At 42.0% G+C, this 21,735-nt stretch overlaps 1 protein-coding gene across 1 annotated transcript in view; it reads right to left on the minus strand.

The window, feature by feature from the left end:
- Positions 1 to 261: 261 nt before the first annotated feature.
- LOC118090247 (uncharacterized) overlaps positions 262 to 21,735 on the minus strand; it is a gene marked incomplete at its 5' end in the record, with an annotated part of 136,561 nt that continues 115,087 nt past the window's right edge. Inside the window, 3 exons of the mRNA XM_088675166.1 lie at positions 262 to 3,617; positions 5,335 to 5,471; positions 11,283 to 11,489. Of these exons, the coding sequence (XP_088531292.1) occupies positions 3,614 to 3,617; positions 5,335 to 5,471; positions 11,283 to 11,489 (348 nt within the window). The remainder of the gene's footprint in view (positions 3,618 to 5,334; positions 5,472 to 11,282; positions 11,490 to 21,735) is intronic.

A 21,735-nucleotide genomic window follows, 5' to 3' on the forward strand; every position in this document is an offset into this window, starting at 1 on the left:
TTAAGTTGGCTCTGCAGGCATGAATTGCAGACTGGATGTCAACTATTAACTGAGATGAGAGAAGGTAAAAACGCTTCCGCTTCCTACCTCTGCTGCATTGAGAATAAAACCAGCTCCTATCCACACACCCCCATATTGGATTCTTGATCTCACAGTGTGACAAAACACTGAGAGAGAGTGTGCTGCTGAGAAGCTTTAGACAGACACAGACAGATAAGTGGTGTCGTGTGTGTGTGTGTTGAGCATTGCTTCTTAGAGGGTTGGAGCACATAAAGCCTGGTAGGGATGGAGCGTGACACATGAGAATGGACCCACACAAACGTGGCATAAGATGTATGGCAGTTTGGGGTGGTTAAAATTCCACCATGCAAAACAAGAACTGAAGTCTTCCCACCTGACAGTCCAAGTTCACTCTAGGCAACCCAACCTGGCCCAAGCTGAGATCTCACAAAACAGGTCCAATGAGGTTCAGGATTCAGCCAATCCGAGGCACAGTCCTAGTGAATATAGCTTACTTTTGTATGAGTTAACCTTTCAACCCTGCTTGAAATCTTGCACTCCTTTGCTGTCAATGCTGAGCACACAAATGATGATCTTCTTCCTCAGCCGCCTGCACATAAATCACAATTGTGCTCACGGATGTGTGGGTCGGATCCGAACAGATAGAATGCTAAACAAAAATGTGCGGTTTGGGATCAAGTGCAATATCAAAACTCTTGATGAAAACACAAAAAGGTAGACGTTACACGCCATTGTTGGTGTCTAGGGGTTGCGTTGCTGAGAGTGAAATAGGTATAATGGTACTTAATTGGCTGGGCACCAATTAATTAGGTATTTCCTTCTCCTTCCCTCTCTCCCTCTTAGATTATAATCCACACACATCTTTTCCATCCTGCTATTCCTTCAGCTCGCTCCATCAGTGTAACCAGCTGATTTATTTAATAAAACCAATGCCTTAGCATTCCTGAAAAATACGGCTTCCAATAGAACGCTCCCATGCTGTGACTGGTGAAGTGGTAAGTAATTTGCTTTTAATGCTAGCACATACCACTTAGCACTATATTTAACTGAATGATGAAAATCTCTAATTTTTCATCCACTTGCTTTAACTGGTGCTCACTGCCATCCATCTAGGTGCAGTGGGAGCTTTTCTCCTGGAAATGCTTTAATAGACCTTGCTCTCCAGTCTACAACAAGCATTTTAATTTTTAATTCATACTTATGACTTTATCCTATAATAGACCAGAACTGCAGATGCGGGAGTATGTTGTAGAGACAATAAGAGCACAGTGGGTACCTAGGGATACTATGGCACTAAAAGGGTTCTTTATTTACACTTTTCAGTAATGACTACATATATTCAGTTATACAGGAGGAAATTGTAAAAAGGAATGCCACCATAGGCAGGCAATTACTACGTGACTATAAGTAAGTGATATGGATGAGGTAGCTAATAACTACAGAGGAGAATACAATCTGTACAAGTTACGAGCCAAATTCTGTTCTGTTCGTATCTTATCAATGGCTCCCACCTCCCACCTCACCTCCATGGGATTCATGCAGGATTTAGGAAACAATAACACAGATCTAAATCTATATTCAAATCTATATCAGTTGGACTAGATATGCTCCCCCCCCAAAAAAATAATAATACTGCAAAACTTTAAAAGTGTGGTTTGTTATTTTCTCATTCATGGGAATTAAAATGGTAAGGTAAGGACTTGATGAATCATTGGATTGTGTTCACTATGTCATTCCAAGGATTTGGGGGAGGTCCCTGCTCCCATTTAAAAGATTCTTCCAATGATCCAAATGCCATTTCTTCCCACTGAATGGAGCTCCTTTTCCCAGGAGCAACAGGGACTAGAAGAAGGAGCTTTCTGGTTTGTGTTTGTGCCAGTCGCATGGGACAAGCCCCCCCTGGAAAAAGCTGAAACATTTGTATTATCCTACGATGCTCTGGTATAGCTGCACTCATCTAGGCAGCCACTTGACCTGGCCTGGGTCATTACTTGGGCAACAACCTTGTCCATGATGTTCTCCATACACTCTCCAAGCCCTCCGCTTTTCAGCTTTCTTGTGTGTTTTCCAGTCTCTCTCCGACCCGCTTTGCACATCCTAGTAAGCCAAGCCATGACTCACCAAGACCATGACTTTCCAAGCCTCGCTTAAGACCCCTGATAATCTACTCAACATCTGTCTCCAGGCTCCTTTCCCATCACCCTGGACTTGTGCCTCCAATACCTGATGTTCCTACATGAAATCTCAAGGCTGGCAGTACCTTAGGATACAGTGATGCTTCTTTGATCATGGGGGGGGGAGAGAAGAAGAAAAATTGTCATGTTGCAGCTGAATTTAATAAATTTTGGGAAAACACGGCGTTCTTGGGTTCACAGATGTATCATACTCATTCACCATCCATCAGGTTAGTTTTGTTTTCAAACTACATAAATATAAAATCCCTAAAACCCCATGTTCAAAAACACACAACTCACCCTAAAGTGAATGCTGAAAAATAGAATCAGGAGACCTTACACAACAGTGGCCTCTAGCTGCGGCTACACTGGTACTGCAGGTAGGAAAGCTTCCCACTCCACAGCACCTCGGCTTGGCTTTGCAGACTAGGCTGAATAGAGGTGGGGGCTCCCCTGGGTGGGGGTGGGTGGAGGAGGAGGCGGGAAAGGTCATGGATCGGGACAGGGTGGGGCCGATCACAGGGATAAGCCTGGAGTGGGGGGGAGGAGTCAAAAGGGGGGCTCTGAAGGCCCATTTAACAGACTAAACCACAACAATGTGTGGCAGGGGCAGCTAGTTGTTTATAGAATACATCTCTCGAGCAAATTCTCCTGGTTGTATCCAATGGACTATCCAGAGCAGATTCAGGGGGGCATCCTAAGGGGGGCAGCTGCAGGGGGAGGAGAGGAAATTCACTCATGCAGTAGGACCCTAAGAAGTCAGACCATAGAACCATCTAGCTCAGTCTCATCTACACTGACAACATTGATTGTAAGTGTTATATTGGTTAAGATTAAGTTAAAATCCAGCAACTAAATCCAAAATGCAATGCTTTTTTAAAAAATAACCTGCAAGGTCAAGTTCTAAAAGCAAACATTGGAAAGTTTTGCCAAAATACAAGTTCACGTACATTTTCACATTATTCCCTTCTATTTCTTTTTGTGGGCAAAATCATCAGCATATTCCTATTACTGAGCATCTGGGAAGATTTCCTGGCAGTTGCCATATTTGTTTGTTTGCTTGCTTACTTTTCAGAACCAAACCATGCTGTCATGTGTTTTGAGGCTTAACAGCTCCCCATGTACATTATGGAAAACCCTGAAATAAATTTGAAGTACATTCTGTGGTTCCAAGGGTCAATATAATAAATTCTAAAATAGGGAAAAAAGCCCTTGCAATAAAAACACAATAAGAAAGCACTCCAAATCTGGACTGCAGTCAGTCACAAGTTTGGAGGGCACTACCTTCTGCATCATACAATACAATAATAAATGTACACAATAAAAAAGTATTAGTAGATTTTGATGAAGATTGTCATATGAATCAAGATGCATTTGCAGTGCTCTTCTTGATTATTTAGCTACTGAAGACAACAGGTTCACCTAAAAATGAAAAGGAAATGAGTTGTTTAGACCATAACATTTGCCAACCACCATTGTCCCACCAATTTCCACTTCTTTTAATATTTTCACTAGTAAAATTTACCCTAAAATTTCCAGTTCTTTTGGCTCTCTGTGTGTGGAGTGTTCAGATACCCTTCACATAATTCCCTGCTGGACTGCCAAGAGTGGGCTCTGCTTTGCTGAAAGCATTTAAGGAGTGGCTACAGTTGGGCCATTTTAGTTTCTCTGTTTCCCATTTTTCCAATTGAATTCCATTTGCAACATTTCCACATCGTTTTTTTTAAAAGTCCTTACAAAAGATCGTAAGTATTTTAGTACACATTTCCTAACAGACACATTTTTGCGTGCAATTTGCCTAATAGGCACATTTGGTAAGCATTTTCCCCATATGCAACACATTTGTGCACATTAAAATGCATACATTAGTGAAAATAACGTTAGGTTGGGGAAAACATGCATTTCGTACATGTTTTTTGACTGGAGAGCTGCATGCAAAATATTGAGAAGTGCACATTTCAGATGGTAGCTGTTTGGGAAAGTGCAGATTAGGTAAATTCACTATAAAATGTGAGCTGGACTGAATTGCTTCCTTAACCCTAAGCTGGGCATCTATATGCCATGGGTGCTGTAAGATTCTAAATTGATTACAGTAGGTTAGGGTGTTGTACTAGAGGAGCTCCAAGGTCCCTATGTGGTACACTAAATAAAATTCTAACTCTGTATTACAATTCCATTTATCTCATTTATCTCAGACACTCACACATCTGCAGTAGATCCTTTAAAAATGAAGAGATTGTAGGCTCCCTCTTTGGAGTATGCTGTAAATCACAGGTAGCAATGGAGGTGCTCTCATATATCACAGCTAGTGCAGGAGGTCAGTTTTGCTGGAGTCTTACTCTAGGAGGGTCATAGCCAGTGGTAGAATACTTGTTTTGCAGCCCCAAGTTTGATCCCTCGCATCTCCAGGAAAGACTCCTGTGTGGAACCTGGAGAGCCCTGCTAGATACTGAGTTAGATGGACCACTGGTCTGACTCTATATAAGGCAACTTCCTGTGTTCTGCAGATTACAGCCTATTCCACATCATCCAGCCTTGGTCATGGTGTTTACAAATTTCACGTATGTTCCCTGGCCATGGACTTGAAGCCACCATAATGAGTGGAAAGGCTGCTGGAAACACTACTGTACAAGCTAAGTCAACTCCTAGGGTGTCTATTCAGGAGTAAGCCCTAGTGAATTCAATGGGCCTTACTCACAGGGAAGTGCACACAATACTGCAGCAATACTGCAGGAATGCAAATCCCCCTTATTGGGGGTGCCTCTCTGCCCAGCTCAGTTGGCCTCTAGCCAGCCACCAAACATGTGAGCAGGCGGGTGGCCCACTGGCATTATCCACACCAGTGGAAAGTCCACAAATTGGGGCTATTCTGAGGGCAGGGAGGAGTCAGGGCTGAGTCAGCCCAGGATCCACTGGATGCTAAGCCAACCTCAAAGTCATCAGGTCTGGATTGGACCCAATCATCCTGCCCTCCTCCTCCCCTTCCACTGTGTCCACCATGAATGGCAGGGCTGTAGATGCTTTCGTTCATAAGCCAGATAGATTTTCAAAACAGGAGGAGAGCTTTTGCTCAGCGCTATCACTTCTGATGCACTCTGTTCCATGTTTACAAGAGAGCGGCAGTCACTGAAAGTAATACCTGTATTCTTTTCTTCTTTCCCTTAGCTTGTTCTCAGAAGACGTTCCCAGTGCATTATCCGTTTCACTTATGTGCTCCTGAACGAGTGCACCCCCTTCATTGCGTATGAAATTTATTCCACTAATGTCACCAAATGCCTGAAAAATACAGTGTGCAGGCTCATTGGCTGTGGCACAGTCCAGTGCGATATCAAGTTAAAAGAAACAAAAGTAAGCAGACTCTGGGCACAATTTATTTATTTGTTTAAATTACAGATTAGCAGCTCTTTTGTGTGTGAAATTTGGTACTGTCAGGGCAATAACCCAGATTCCCTTCTAATGTACAATTTGGGTTTCATGGTTGAATTCCGCTCCTGTGTTTTGTAGCAATTTTTTTAACAGCCCTGCCAAAACACTATAGAGGGAGTGTGCATACAGAGTCTCTAATAACATGTACAGTGGCAAATGAAGACTTAACTCCACATGAAAGGTGAATTCACCTAGGTTTTGCTTCAGCTCTAAGAAATAAATATAGTGGAATGGAACTGTATTTCTCATGCTCAGCTATTTTCTTTCTGTAGGATTCTGTTGGCAAGTGGGTAAGAAAAGTATATGAAACAAAGGGGGGAAGCTACTGGCTTTGAGAATACACTGGATGTAGGAAAAATGTGGCAGATGAGTGATTCAAATATAGAATAAGATTGTTGTGACCCATTGTCATGCTGCATCTAGGCTCACCTAGAATCTACATCAAGGATCATTTGGTGCTACAGGCTTTGCTGGAGAGTGACTGATGTGGTATGTCAAGGCAAACACAATTGGTGTCCTCATTACCCATATAAAGATAAGCAAACTGGAGTTTGCTTTCATGGATGGTCCATCAGGTGTAGAGACTGGACATATAAGACAATGACCAATTAAGGTGAGTGCACCATTCTGATGGAAGAAATGAACAAACTGTGTTGGAGTTGGTGACATGGGCTAGATCTCTTAATAGATTCAGCAAATTCACAAACTCTACCACATCTCTTTTAAAAAAAATTAAATGAGAATAAGCTTGTACTTAACGCTGCATTGAAATCAATGGATGTCAAAAAATTAATTCATGCAGAGACTGATCTTCAAAATTCATAATTACTGTATATATTACTTACTAATTATATTTAATTTAATTAACTTAATAATGATATATAACTCAAATGTTAAGAACTATAATAATAGTAATCACATCACATTTTATAAGCTGTTAACAAATTTGCATATAATAAACTGTAGCATGTATACAAATATAAACATAAACATATACATAAATATTGGACATAGTCTCAATATTGAATTAATTAAAGGCCAAGTCATTGCTTCTGAAAGTGACTCAATGGCACTAACCTTTTAATTAATCAACTTCACCCAAAAGTTCACTTCACAGTGTAATTATAAAAGTGAGTAAAAATTATAATTGATGTGTTTTTGTCAATCTATGTAGCTGCAAGGTACTTTTTGAAAAGGTTATATTTTTGTTTAGGTAAACTGAGCTAATATCTAATATTGCCTTGGTAATTATCTTTGCCTTTTTTGCTTTTTCTAAAAAAAAAAAACTTGAATCAGCAATAAGATATGCTAAATAAATATTTGAAGCATTTAAACATTAAGAATGTGGATTGTGGATATATGCTGGATCAAACTTGGAATGAACCACAAAGCAAAGTTTTCCCCTCATCTGTAAAAGGCCCATGTGGAATTAAATATCCTGGCACATTGATTTTTACTATCACAATTTATGTTTGCTTTCTGGAACAGACATAGCATCAAGTCGAGGCTCCTCCTCACTCAGGAGCCATTAATCAAATGGAATGGAATCGCTTCAGAAGTGCATCCATTTTGTATTTCCCAAATATAAACATTAGAGCAGGAGTTTAAAGTAGAGAAATAAATGTAGCGGTTACTTTTGCATATGTTAATTTGCATGCACACATGTTGGAAAATGCACAAAGTGTACAAGAATCAGCTACATTTCAAGTTGTTCCAAATGAACAGATCTCACAACGCATTGTGTTACCAAAACCAAGTGGGCAGTCTGTTTTGTTTTCCTCCAACAACCTCTCTGGGAGGGAGGACACATGACTCCACCCCATCAATTCTGGGGTCACGTTGAACACTTGTTTGCTGGTTGTGGTGGCAGCCAGGTTGTCTGATAGCATCCAGGCCTTAAGCAATAAGGCATACATTTTTAAAAGGCAGCCCTTATGCCACCTCATAAGAAGGTACCAAGGACTACCTTTTTAAAAGGTTTGCTTTCTTACTTGACGGCTAGGAACTGTTCCAAGCAGCTAGAAACAACAGCAAGCATGCCTCCTTGCCCCCACAATCGAGGGTGCCAGGACCATGTGACATCAGCAGGTGTCGTGTGCAAGCCCTGCAGCATACGCATGTGAATTGAGCACACCACATAGCGTGTGTGCATGGCCGCCACAGAATTTTGAGAGGGCCCATCCAGCTCTTTGAATTTTTTTTTGGGGGGGTCCTTGCCCCCCAGGGATGTGGGTGGCGCTGTGGGTTAAACCACAGAGCCTAGGGTTTTGCCAATCAGAAGGTCGGCGGTTCAAATCTCTGTGACGGGGTGAGCTCCCGTTGCTCGGCCCCTGCTCCTGCCCACCTAGCAGTTTGAAAGCATGCAGTGCAAGTAGATAAATAGGTACCGCTCCAGGAGGAAGGTAAAAGGCGTTTCTGTGCACTGCTCTGGTTCGCCAGAAGTGGCTTAGTCATGCTAGCCGCATGACCCGGAAGCTGTATGCCAGCTCCCTCGGCCAGTAAAGCGAGATGAGTGCCGCAACCCCAGAGTGATCTGTGACTGGACCTAATGTTCAGGGGTCCCTTTACCGTTGCCCCCTGCCCAGTCTTCCCTAGGTAGTGCCCCTGAAGCACAGTACAGTTTAAGCCAAAAGAGGCTTCAGCTATTTGGATTACTATTAGATGAGAATCCCAACTGTCTTCAAAATTGCCATGCAGACATATCTTTAGTTCAGTTGTTTCCACTTATCAAACCCTTTCCCACAGTACCAGGGATGAGACAGGGAGGTGAAACCCTATGTGAGACAGCATCTGAATTTTTTTAATGAACACTACAACTTCCTTGCCAAAATGTGTATGTGTCTCACCTTTCTGTGCTCTGCATCACTGTGAATGAGAGACTTCATAATTCATCATTATAAGTCATCCCTGGTTTAACCACAACAATGTCAGTGGATGACTGTGATGTGAATAATAGTCTATTAGAGAGGCCTAGTCCCTTCATAGATCTCTAGTCCCAGAGATTTGGAGCTGATTTAAATTAGGTGTGTGCATTTGGTTGGAGTGAATCCTGAATGCTGAGCAGAGGTACAGTGCATCAGAAGGATTTTAGCTTGTCTGAGGTAAAGTGAACACACACTCCCTCTTTATATGGCTGTGTGAGTTGAAGCAGGGACCTGTGAAGCAGTTTGTGGCACCTTGGTGATTCAGGCATTAAAAAAAAGTACTGCAGTCTACTGAAATTGACACCATGTATCTAAGCTCTCTTGAACCCTTTAATTTAATTTTGACCAGGCTTTTTGGAGCAAGGGTCATCCACCACATCACCACCTTGATCAGAAATGCTTGGGGCTTGTGAGATGACATTGAAGCTGGCCACAAGTATGTACTAGTTGCAATATTCAGGGATGGTCATCTCACTTTCATCAGAAGGTGATGCCTCCCCTTTTCTTTACTGGGTCCACAGCTCTTCATTTATGACTTACAGACTTACATATCATTTGCGTTTATGCCTTGAAATTGTTCAGGGTATCCTCTCTGTGAAGGTTTCAGCCATTCATATGTCAATGAATTGATCTAAGTAAGGGCCAATTAGCTCCTGCATTAGGCTATTTAATCATCTCTGATGTTCTCTGATTTGGATTGCAGTAGAAGTCCTCCCTCCCTCCCATGAATGTGCAGTCTTCTGGTGCAGAAAGCGTTTAACTTGGGGCTCCACTGCATGTGAGCAAACGTAACCACCAACACATTTGGGCTTGCTTTCACTACGCACAACGTTTCAGTATAATCAATGGCCTTGTTCATGGGTTATCTCATTCGTGGTACTCGGAGTAAGAGTCCAAATCTAAATACAGTGAATTGCTTTCAAAATAAAGCATTAGGTAATCTGTTTATTTTCCCAGGAAGCACTCACCAGCCACTAATGTGTAAGCGATTTGAGAGCTGTTTGATATGTCCTTACCAGTTCCAAGAACAATGCGCCAAATTGTGCAGCCCTTCATTTTTATAAAAGTACAGTTTTCTCAAACAGCCACAACACATTCGGTGTTCCTTAGATTAAATATCTGAATATTGCTTCTGAAGGAACAGCTGTCAGCTTAAATCTAAAGTCTAGTTTGTTTACCGATCGTATTTTATATTTGTTAGGAAATGACACCAAATGGCAATAACATCGCGGAAAGTGTTCTACTGGGGAATATACATGCCCTTTGGTTACAGTATACATATCTTTATACATAATGCCAGTATATTTTCCCTAGAATTATGTTAAATATGTAAAAAGCCTTTCCTCATAAAGGTAAAAATGCTAGATGATTCCAAGCTATAATTTAGCATTAGTGTCAAGACTGTTTCGGAAAATAAGCTACAGTTACCGCTTCATTCTTTTTAAGTGTCACTCAGCATACCGTATCTGATCTTGCATTCCAAATAAGCCCAGATGATTTTATTCACTTTCCAAGGCAGACACAAGAGCTTAAGCATCATGCACAGCATATGGATGGATGTAAACGGCTTCCTGAAGTAATAGGCTAGTTACCCAGACTGTCTGATCTTATTACCGCTTGCTTCGTTTCAAGCAATTGTGGAGGGTAGGGAAGATCTCCCTTTCATCTTCTCTGTGTTTAGAGTGATTCAATCTTAAGGGTGGTTTTGTTTTGTTTTGTTTAAAACTAGATAAAAAGCAGGCTGTCCCCAAAAAAAGAAAGAAAGAAAGTTTCTGTGCAACATTAAGCTTTACTTACCCTTTAATAAGAAACCGATATCTTCTTGAGTTAAAAGTGGCTTATTGTTGCCCTCTTAATAAGAAATCAACTGAAGGCAGCAGAAGCCAAGATAATAACTAACAAACAAAAATCGTCATATTTGTGTTATCACAATGCATCACCAGTATTAAAGGCTCTGTGCATGGCTTCCAAATGCATTTAAAATGCTACAACTCAAAAGGCAATTTAAAAAGGAAGAACTGTGACTGAAATGATGACTTGTTTTTAGGGAGGTGGCAATTTTGCATGCAGAAAGTCCTTGCTTCAACCCTGAGAGAGGCAAAAACCCCAGAAGGCCACTGCCAATCCATGGGAAACTGAGTTTGCAACTTCCTTCCAGCACATGCAAGCAGCTCCCCCCCCCCATCCTTCCCTCCCCTCTTCTCTCAAGCACACATCACTATATATTCCTCACCTCTTCCCTCCCTCTTTCTCTCATAATTCAGATTCTCTCTCAAAACAACACATTTTCCCATGGAACACATTGCTCCATCCTAATCCCTAACTGAAATTGTTCACGCAGACGATAAATAGAAAATAATATTGAATAGACAACTTGCTTCCTATATGTGTGGTAGGAGCACAAACACACAACGAGTGACATCAAGAAGAACATGACCATACTTCTCCTGACACAACAACAATTCCGTTTCTCCCAGATCTCCTCCGAAAGGTCCCCTAACATTTATTTTTAATATGTATTTTGTGGTTTTATATCTTGATTTTATTCTGTGAACCTCCAGGTATAGGGCAGTATATGAATTCTTTACTACGGAGACTGATTTGTGTAGAATGCTACCAAGTGACCAGTTTAGAGATCCGAGTGCAGAATGATCCTGAATACACTGTACAATGGCCTATGGTTGCATTTGGCTGTAACAATTTGCATCACATTAAAAACCAGCATGTTGGGACTTACCTCTACAATAGCACCACTAGGCAGTCTAAGGAAGTGCCTGTACAGTTCTTGGAAGCCCCCAAGATGAACTGTGTATATAGATACATGAACCGTGACCCCTCCGGAGCTTCCGATAGATTTCAAGATTTCATTTGGAAGATGGAGGCCACTGCCGGAGACACCAGGCTTATTGGCATGGTCTTTCCAGATATAATCACAGACAATGACCTAGTGAAGGAGAGATCATATGGTTATTTCATTCCTTCCATGAGCTCGGTCCCTATTCAGCTATTTTACCTTAGTCAAATTAACTTAATTTTTAAAAGAAACTCGGGATCAATAAGATTCATCCTACAAAAGACAGACCACAGGCAAAATTAATCATATTCATTATACTTGCAATTGCAAAGTATACATGCCTGTCAAGGCAAATAAATAAATGTGATGGACGACATTAGCAAACATTATAGATTGACTGGAGTCAGGCATCTCATTTATTTATTTATTATTTATTTTTGAAGTTAATACAAGTTGCCTAGCTGTGTTTTAATGCTGAAATAAATTACAGCAGGGAATTGAAATGTGATAATTTTAGCAAAGCTGTAAATCTCATAATCAGCTTTGCACATGAGTAATCAGAAAACTTCCAGGATCTCGTTTTCTAAGGCTGCCAAACTTTATTTCTCAAAGTACCAACCATAACAACAAAAATCGCCCACTTTGCTCTGATAGTTGGATTTTGAAGACATGATATGTACAAATCTGTTAGCGATAATGTTTTAGATTCTTGGAAATTGTGGTTAAAAATATAGCCTTGAAGCTCTGGTTTCTAAATATACATTGCACTTGAAGTGCATTTTGGGATATCCATTTTGCCCACTCAATTATATGTAATGATATTACTGAGCATTCTGTTGTTGTCCTCTTTACAACAACCCTCGGAAGCAACTTCATATTACCATATTGCTCTGAATATAAGCCTCACTTTCCCCCCAAATTCCAACCATGAAAAGTTAAAGTGTGGCTTATATTCACAACCTTACGGTATGCAACCAGGAGCATGGGGCAAACAGCACCAGGAGCGTGGCAAAGCAGTGGCAGCCCTGTGCGTTGTCCTCTATCCTCTCCCCCAAGGCTGAGAAGGGACAGAGCAAGGAAGGTGAAAGGCCACCAGCAATGCAGCACGGCTCCCTCTCCCCCCCCCCCAGTATGCAGCCAGGAGCAGCAAGGAATGGAGGGGCTTATACTCGGTATTCCCCCCCTCTCTTTTCCCTTCCAGTTTTAAAGGTGCAGCTTATATTTGAGTGCAGGTTATATTCGGGCCAATGCGGTATTATCTCTATACTGTATTGGAGATGGAAGAGTACAAGTAGTTTGCCTAGAGGAGGAGTAGGGAGCCTCAGGCATGAGGGCCAAATGGAACCCCCTATGGCCTATCTATCTGGCCCATGTGACTCTCCCCAAGCCACACCCCTTCCCAGCCATGCTCCCTCTCCTCAGGCCACATTCCCTCACCAGTTCCCTCACCAGAAGAGGAATTTATTATTTGGGGAAAGCCATGATTGTTTAAAGTAGTAGTATGTTTTAACTGTGTAGCCCATAGGTTGAAATCCCACACATTCTTGCATAAGAGCAAGCCCCATTGAACTCAATAGGATTTACTTAGCAGGCTTGCATAGGCTTAAATTGTGAATATCCTAGCAGCTGCAGAATGCAGAATAGGGAAGAAGAAGAAGAAGAAGAAGAAGAAGAAGAAGAAGAAGAAGAAGAAGAAGAAGAAGAAGAAGAAGAAGTTTATTTCCCAGAAAGGGCACAACTTTTCATTTAAAACAACCTTCCGTTTCTAAACAGGAGTACGAAATCCACTGTAAACTGAGAGATGTGTCTTTCGGAATATCTTTAAAGTGATATGTCCATTCAGTATTGAATAATTCAAAATGCATATCTGTTAAGGAGTAGAATGCTTTATCTCTAATGTGCCCTGAATAACCTGAAGTAAGTGCCAAGCAGAAGACTCTGCTGTCATATGGAATCTCTGTCGTGAAGTTAATCAAAAACGTCCATTCATCTCCTCATAGGCCAAATGTGGCTTCATAAATCTGCTGAGACAGACTAGTCAAGAGACTGTGCATATAGGACATGTCAGAGGCATTGAAGACAGCTATGATCTAGATTCATAAGAGCTGACAAGAGACCACAAAATGCCAGTACAGTATCCAGTAATCCTAAAGTGAAATCCATCTTTCAGCAGAAAAAACAAATTAAGGGCAATAATTCGGTGATAAGAGGCAGGCCAGAACAGGTTCAAAACACTGAATATTTCACAGGGTTGTTTAATTAAAACAGAAGCATGATGCTTTTAATTGTGCTGCGGCAGTTCAGGCTGAAATTAAGCCTGATGTGAATGCACTTGCAGTTGATTTAAGTTGTTATAATTGCAAAATATTACAAGGTACGAACACCAAGATAACACTCAAATGGGGCTTTCTAGTGCAAATCTTCTCTTCTCAGCTCTGTGCCAATTTGTTAGGGAAGAGGTGAGAGAAAGGATCGTAAATGTCAACCTGCCCACATTCTTTAGCAAACTTCACATGGATTTACATTGTGAATGTGATGCATTTTCCCACACCAACAACATTTTGGTAGTCATTGTTTTCCTTCATGATTGGGCAGGGGGGGAGTCATTTAGAGAATACATAAAAGGTTGGGGAAATTTCATTCCATACATGCTAAATACTAGAGAGCATTTAGCGGTTTCAGAAGGTCCCATGGCAGAGTAGAAAGTAGGTTCCCTTGTCCATTCCAAGAGAGAGTTTTGGTGGGAAGCCTTCAAGTGCTCTTTGTCCTAGTTTACTAGATTCTTTCCAGACCACATGAAATTTCCTCACACACCATATGACCTTTTAAACCAATGTGTTTGATCAGGGTTGAAGTTCAAGGGGAAGCTACCAAATGGTGGCAGAATAGTGTTCTCTGGCCACACACACCTTCTCCATTCTTGCTCCACTTGGTCTCAAAGCCAAGATCCACTTACAGTGGAACCTTGGTTCTCGAATTTAATCCATTCTGGGAGTTCGTTCGACTCCCAAAACTGTTCAAAAACCAAACCGCAGCTTCCGATTGGCTGCAGGAGCTTCCTCCACTCAAGCGGAAGCTGCGTCAGATGTTTGGCTTCTGAAAAACATTCAAGAACCGAAAAGTACGACTGTATTTCCCCTTGAAGCATAAAAAGCAGAACATAGTGGCTTTGAGCAAATGAGCTCCCTGGTGCTACATATTCGCTTGACTTAGTCACCTTGGGAACTTATTTGAAGGGCAGGGAAAACATTTCCCTGTGAGAAATAAATAAATCATGTGTTGCCAGATACCTTTATCAATCCCAAGCAAAAGTTCAGTGTTTGAATCCCTTCTACTCACTATAGATAGGTACTCATGCAAACAGCACACATATATCTGAGAAACGGCACACTTTTTCTGCAGGAAATTTCTCTGCAGGTTCCAACCTTTCAGGTTTAGCCACAGGCAAATAAAAATGTGTGCTTATTTGATAATATTTATTTATTCGTAACTTAAAAAGTTTCAGTCACATTCCCAAGGATCAGAAGTACAACCTCACTAACGAGGGCCTGAAATTATGAAACGTGGGTGATGCATGATGCAGGGCAAATGAGCTTTTGCAATTTGTGTACTCAATTCCATACATTATGTGCTGTGTGAAAAAAAAACATTTCCTTCTGTCTGTCCTGAAGCTTGATACATCCCTGCAACACCAGGTTATTTATGAACAAGTTAAAAAGTATTGGTTCTAAGAATGATCCTTGAGGAATCCCACTTCTTACACTACTGCACTGTTAGAACTGTCCTTTTATTCCTACTCTGTTTCTCATTCTTTTGCCACTTATCCTCAGGGCTGTCTTTAGCATATGCTGCACCGGGGGGCAAAAAAACTTGCCCAGCGCTCCCAATTTTTTTGGGGGGGGGGGAGGAGGCCAAAGTTGTTGAGCTTTTTTCAGGGGGAAGCTCAGAGTTGTTGAGCTTTTGGGGGGGGGACACACATCTATCTCCCATGCCGCTGCAGGTGGAGGGAGAAGAGCAATCCCCGCAGAGGCTTGGGAGGGAAGCTGCATGCCCTCCAGCCATATGGATGGTGGGCACATAACTCTCTCCTATGCCGCTGCGGGAGGAGAGCATTTCCTGCAGAGGCTTGGGAGGAAAGCGCGCAGGAGGGCGGAGCCAGCTGGCTGCCTCAGTGCCCACAACAGAAAAGCCTGAGCTGCTCTGACGGGCTCTGCTCTGCTCGGCAGCGGCTGTCAGCTGGCCTGGCTCTTCAATCCCCAGACTCCAAATCTTGGCCCCGGACTCTTGGCGTGGTGCCCCGCACCCCTAGCACCTATGGGTAAGCCGACCCTGCTTATCCTCTCCCCTTATCCAGTGGCTGCTAAGGTTACTCACGAATCTTGGGAGGGGATTGTCTCAAAACCTTTCTGAAAGTCTAAGTACACCATGTTGACTGGCTCACCCTTATCCATACACTCTCAAAGAACTCCAAAACATTTTTTAGACAGGACTTGCAGAAGCCATGCTGCCTCTCCATCCATTTTCTTGGCCTTGACCTGTATCCAGATTCACATTGTGCCCAAATGTTTCCCTGCCCTACTAGCTCTGATCAATGTCACATTCTAAAAAAACGAGAATTAAGAATTTCAGGCAATTAAGAAACCATCCATGAACCAGGAATATTAGACCCTCCAAGTGTCCTTATTTTCCAGGGACAGTCCCTGAATTACAGAAGCTGTCTTAGTTTCTGATTTGATCCTGGAATGTCTCACTTTTCCTTAGCATGTCCCTATTTCCATCGGAAAAATATTGGAGGGTATGGTAGGATGTCCCTTTTTTCATGTTGGAGAGTATGGATGCGACCCCTGAGCCAAGGAGATAAGTAACTATGCAACCTTTAGAAGACATCTGAAGGCAGCCCTGTATAGGGAAGGCTTTTTTTAATGTTTAATGATGTTTTTTTATGTGTTGGAAGCCACCCAGAGTGGCTGGGTCAACCAAATCAGATGGGTGGGGTAGTAGTAGTAGTAGTAGTAGTAGTAGAATAGGAAATCACTATTTCCATCAGATAAATGTTGACGGATATGGAATATCCTTTTGTGAAGACCTTGACTTCCTATTAGCCTGCTAAGAGAAGCCATAGTGATCTGCCCATCTGTGCTAATACAGACAGCAAAATTTGCCGCAAGAGTACCTTTCAGTTTTGTGAATGAGGTGAGTCTGTTTGTGCTTTCTGAGTCTAACCTGCTTTATCCACTTTGCAACTTCCATCTCCAATATACGATGGAGGGGAGAAAATGTTATCTCTGTATTCAATATGCTTGATTTGCAGGGAAACACACACACATAACTGTTCTAGCATTATTCTAACCAACTGCCTGTTAGAGCAATGCCCTTTATTAGTGGAGTGCACTTTCAGTAATGACTCTATGCAAAAGATCACTGGCTGGTAAATGTCTGTGAATTCCATTTTCCACTGCAAACAAAACCCATTCTGAGCCACCAGCCAACAGAGTCTCCTCCAGCTGCTGGAGAAGAAGGAAACAAAAGTGATTATTTATGAAGAGTGGCAAAATAAGATCCCAAGGAAGCCTGTCATAAAATGCTTGTTGCATAATACATGATGGATCAGTTCTATTATGTAACTTTCCCTAAGATATAAGAATAAAGAGAGTTGCTAAGCATCATAGTCAGCATTAATTTACAGTAGGAAAAATAATTAGAATCTACCCCATTTTTAATTTTTTTTTTAGAAGAATGGAGTGAAAATGTAAACAATGCTTCCCTCCAGGCAAGCACTTTATCAAGTTGACAGGTGCATTTGAATTTCCGAGGGTGGGGGACATAATAGGTTATTTATGTGTCATTTTAATAGAAAGACCCAACCATCGAGATGGACAGGGGACTTTATCAGGACTGCTGTTTGCAACTAATCCACCAATTTAATACCCCAGGAAAATACCTGAGACAAAACTGGTCCATTTTTCTTATACACTCCATTATACCCAAATCAATATGGGCTCTATTCATCTCTGATCCTTAGCTCGGCAGGTGCCCATCATGCTGCTTCCCTCCCTCTTGACTCAAAGGCGAGCAATGCTGGTTTGCATTGTAAGGCTCTGGTTCAAGCGCCGGAAGTGAATGCAGAAAAAAGGAGCTGAATAACTCAAGTCGATCCATGCACAACTGGGAAATTAGAGATGGATTCTGAAGGAGACATCTACAGCTCAAAAGGATCAGGTAGGAGGCAATAGGAAAAAGTCCTTGCTAAGACCCTGGAGAGATGCTGCCAGTCAGAGAAGACAATATTAGGCTAAATGGGCAATAAACTGATATGGTGTAAGGCTGCTTCCTAACAGGTGATGCTGTTTTGACCCAACCCACCCCCATTCTGCTAGGCAGCAGTGATGACACCACTGCCAGGTGTGTGCCTCCACCACTCCTCATTACAATTTAATTAGTAAAATAATCCTTTTGGAGCAGGCATAGGCAAACTCGGCCCTCCAGATGTTTTGGGACTACAACTCCCATCATCCCTGACCACTGGTCCTGTTAGCTAGGGATGGTAGGAGTTGTAGTCCCAAAGCATCTGGAGGGCCGAGTTTGCCTATGCCTGTTTTGGAGCATCCTTTCTTAATTATTTCTTAATCAAGATTTACAAACTTAGGACATGCTGTGGCGGGACAGTATTTATCCGACGGGTGACATTTAAAATTCATTTGAAAAATTGGAGATGAACAGCAACAGCAACCAACAACAAGAATTCAGAGGGCAACTGAATCCAAATACATATATCTCTTTGTGCCTCTGCTCCCCATCGAAATCATTATCAACCCAGCAGCTCTACTGCATGAACTACAATGGCTTAATCAATGTCAGGACATTTTGGGTGCTAGCTATTGGGGGGAAATGGCCTCGCAATGTGTCATCTTGCAGTTTTCAGAGCTGATTCATCACAGGTCTTTCCTTGGCCATGCTATTTGGACACCTGGCTTTGAACATAAAGAGGGGGAGATTAGAAAAACAAGGAAGAACAGCAGCCAATTCCTGTAGAAAAGAGCAATTTCATTTTGCAGGATTAATTAAAATGTGGGAGATCAACTGCAGTGGGAGGGAAGGTGTGGACCTTTTGCCTGTGGATCAATGTTCTGTGAGATATATAACCCTCTCAAAAGCAAAATGGAATTCCTTGAAATTGTCTTGCTCACCAAGCTCTCTGTTTTGTAGCTATTTCTTTTAGTCAGTACCATTTTTTCCTTGCGTGCAGTTTTCACTTCTAACTAAACGTTTTCGTATGTTAAAATATATGAAATCAAATGACACTTCTAAAATAACCATTCTTAAATAAGCATCTAACATAAAGCCTCCATCTGTCAATCACCTGCTGTCACAATGATGGCAGGTGAGCTGTTTTTGCCCACATGGATGTTCATCTGATCTTCAGGGCTCAGTAGCTACATGGCACTTTGCAATCCCTGACAACCTAGTGCCTGCAAGTCTGCTTTGGCCTAGTTGAATATTTACCTGTCCCACACAGGTATGGCAGGGACCATAGCATGGCTAAAATAGCCCTAGCTGCACCAATGACAACAAATACAGGCGATCCTTGTTTTGCCACAGGGGTTACATTCTAGACCCCATGCCTGTTGGCACAGCCCATGAAAAGTGTTCCGCCCCATCTCTGTTCTGCCCCCCCACCCCACCCTTTCAGTGAAGTCTTTGTGGTGTTTTAGTGACTTTGGGGGTCACTTTGAGGTTTGGCGCCATGCACGTGTGTGCGTTAGCACATCAACCAGTTGTGTCTAAACCAGGAGTTGCCTATATACATGCTTTTTTGCTTGGCCTTTACATTACCTGCAATTGGTACGTACAAATTAGTGTTAGCTTTGGCAAGCGAAAATGCCGTTGGATATGTTGCAGTGATAGGAGTCATAAAAGCAAAGTTGGTGTTTTTTTAAAAACTCTTGCTGAAGAATATCTTTCCTTACCAGTTCCATGAATCTGAATAATATTCTTTTAGCAGATAATTATTCATGCACAGCTTCCGCTGCTTGTACCGTTTATTCAAGGTGTCCTATTAAATTGGTTGTTGGTATGTTGGCTTGATTTTGGAAAGGGACCAGCAAATTCAGGAAGGAACTGGAAATCACTTCAAGACAGATCCTTTTAATCAATCTCAGGCTTGCAGGAGTGAGGATTTATGAGGGTCTTTCACCCCTAGGTGTGATGCTAGTAACATAATCCAATGTAACTGTTAACGTTTGCATCTGGGTATCCACTGGACTACCAAACATAGCCGTGGAGCTAAAGAAGGCAAAAGGCATAACTTCAAGTGTTAATTGTTTGAGACTCTTATACGAAACATTCACAAACTACATGGGCTCAAGTGCTGTGGAGGCTACAGGGATGGGGAAACTAGGCCTTAATTAACTCCTGGGGTAATTTACAAGTATGCACACCGCACTAGTTACTGGGCTTGCTAACAAGACCCTTGATCGATGGCATGTGTTGAGGAAGGGGGCTGAAATGTGGCAGATAATAGTGGGGAATTGAGGGAACTGATAGGAACAAACTGAGGACCCAAAGCTCAAGGGGAAACCATGTTTGTGGGGAGAAAAAGGTTTCCACTTGCACCTCCCCCTCAGCTTCACCATTTTGCCTTCTCAAACACTGGCATCACATGTGCGGGACAATGTTCATGGATATCTGATTCACACAATTTCCCCCGAAATGGTTCTTCCCACTCCTTTTCATAAAGCTTTCTGTGGGAGCAAGTATGGCATAGTGGTTAGAATGGGAAGGCTGGGAAGGCCTTGGGCCTCAGCCTGACCAACTTCATGGGGTTCTTTTTGGGAATAAGATGAGAAGGCAGAATGTATTCTGCCTTGAGCTCTTTGGAGGAAGGGCACAATATACAAGTAACAGGTGCATACATACACACATATAATATATACACATTTCGTACCCGGTTTTGGAACTGTGGTAGAATCCAGACGTAACCAGTTGACTACAAGCATTTAACAGCCTGGACAAGAAGAAAGCAGGTGGCCTACAGTTCTGAATCAACTCTAAGGCCTTCCAAAAAGCTCACCAAATCTCATTTACAGGGCTGTCCCATGGAAGTTGGAGCAAGCTTGTTTTCTCTGGGGGTTAGGACTTGAACCAATGGCTACAAGAAAGGAGATTCCAACTAAACCTCAGAAAGAAATTTCTGACAGTCAGAGCTGGTCGACAGTGGATTGGTCTTCCTCAGGAGGTTGTGGATTCTCATTCCTTGGAGGTTTTTAAGCAGAGGTTGGAGGGCTATCTGTCATGGATACTTTAGCTGAGATGCCTGCACTGCAGGGGGTTGGACTAGATGACCCTTGGGGCATGTTTGTACCAAAGTGAATCCCACAGCACCAGTGGGATTTACTTTCTATTAATAATGTTCAGGGTTGCAGGATAAGGCTGCCAGTCTAGGCACACTTAGCTAAGGAGGAAGCCTCATTAAACACAATGGACTTACTTCTGAGGCAACCTACACAGAACTGCACTCCACTTGCCATAGTCTAATGCCCTTATTAAACTGTCTAGGAACAAGGTAAATTAAAGGGGAATGTTACCAATTCAATTCATTCATTCATTCATTCATTCATTCATTCATTTAAATGAAGCTGATTAGCTTTGAGTGAAAGAAAGTTTTCCTGCCCTGGAAAGGCAAGAGTTCTACTTTGAGTTTACTGCCAAGCCTGTCAGAATACTGTGTATCACCCATTTGCTTGTTTTATTTTTCTTGCAGAACAAAATGTGGGGTGTTTTATGCATTCGAGTAGAACAGCTTGTTTATTCCAGCTGTTTAATATTTGTCAGGGGACCTACCAACCTCAGGCAACTTTTTCAAGGTTCATTAAAACCAGACCACAGACAAAACCTGTAGACTCATGTTAAGCCCACCTAACCCTTTGGACAGCTGCAAGGTTAGACGCGTGGAATGTAGTCACGAATCAGAATAATGCTCCTGAATGAGATCTTACACTGTATATTCTCTTTGCTTGTTTCAATGGAAATATGGGAGCTTGCTTACCCAGGTAACTTCTGAAATATTGTCATAGTGAAATTGTCAGAAGAACAATTGTAGTCTAATGCAATGGTTAAGCAGGCTAAAAGATGATAAGGTTGAAAGTGGAAGCTAAAATCCTAATGTGACTTTTCATTATTACAAAGTGCCCCCCTCTTTTTGCTTCATATGTATGAAGAGTGGAAATCTGAAGTCAATCTTGAATCTTGATTCAATTTGCATTTAAGGGCCAAACTGCCTAATTCATACTTTCTGAAACATTATGTAAACAGAAAGACAGCTCTCCTTTGAAATCCGCACTTCTCCAAATTTTGCAAAGCAGCTCTTGATCCAAGTAATAGGTGAAAAAATGCATAC

This window comes from Zootoca vivipara, chromosome 8 (genome assembly GCF_965207765.1).
Source record: "Zootoca vivipara chromosome 8, rZooViv2.hap1.1, whole genome shotgun sequence".
In the NCBI taxonomy this organism is placed as follows: Eukaryota; Metazoa; Chordata; class Lepidosauria; order Squamata; family Lacertidae; genus Zootoca; species Zootoca vivipara.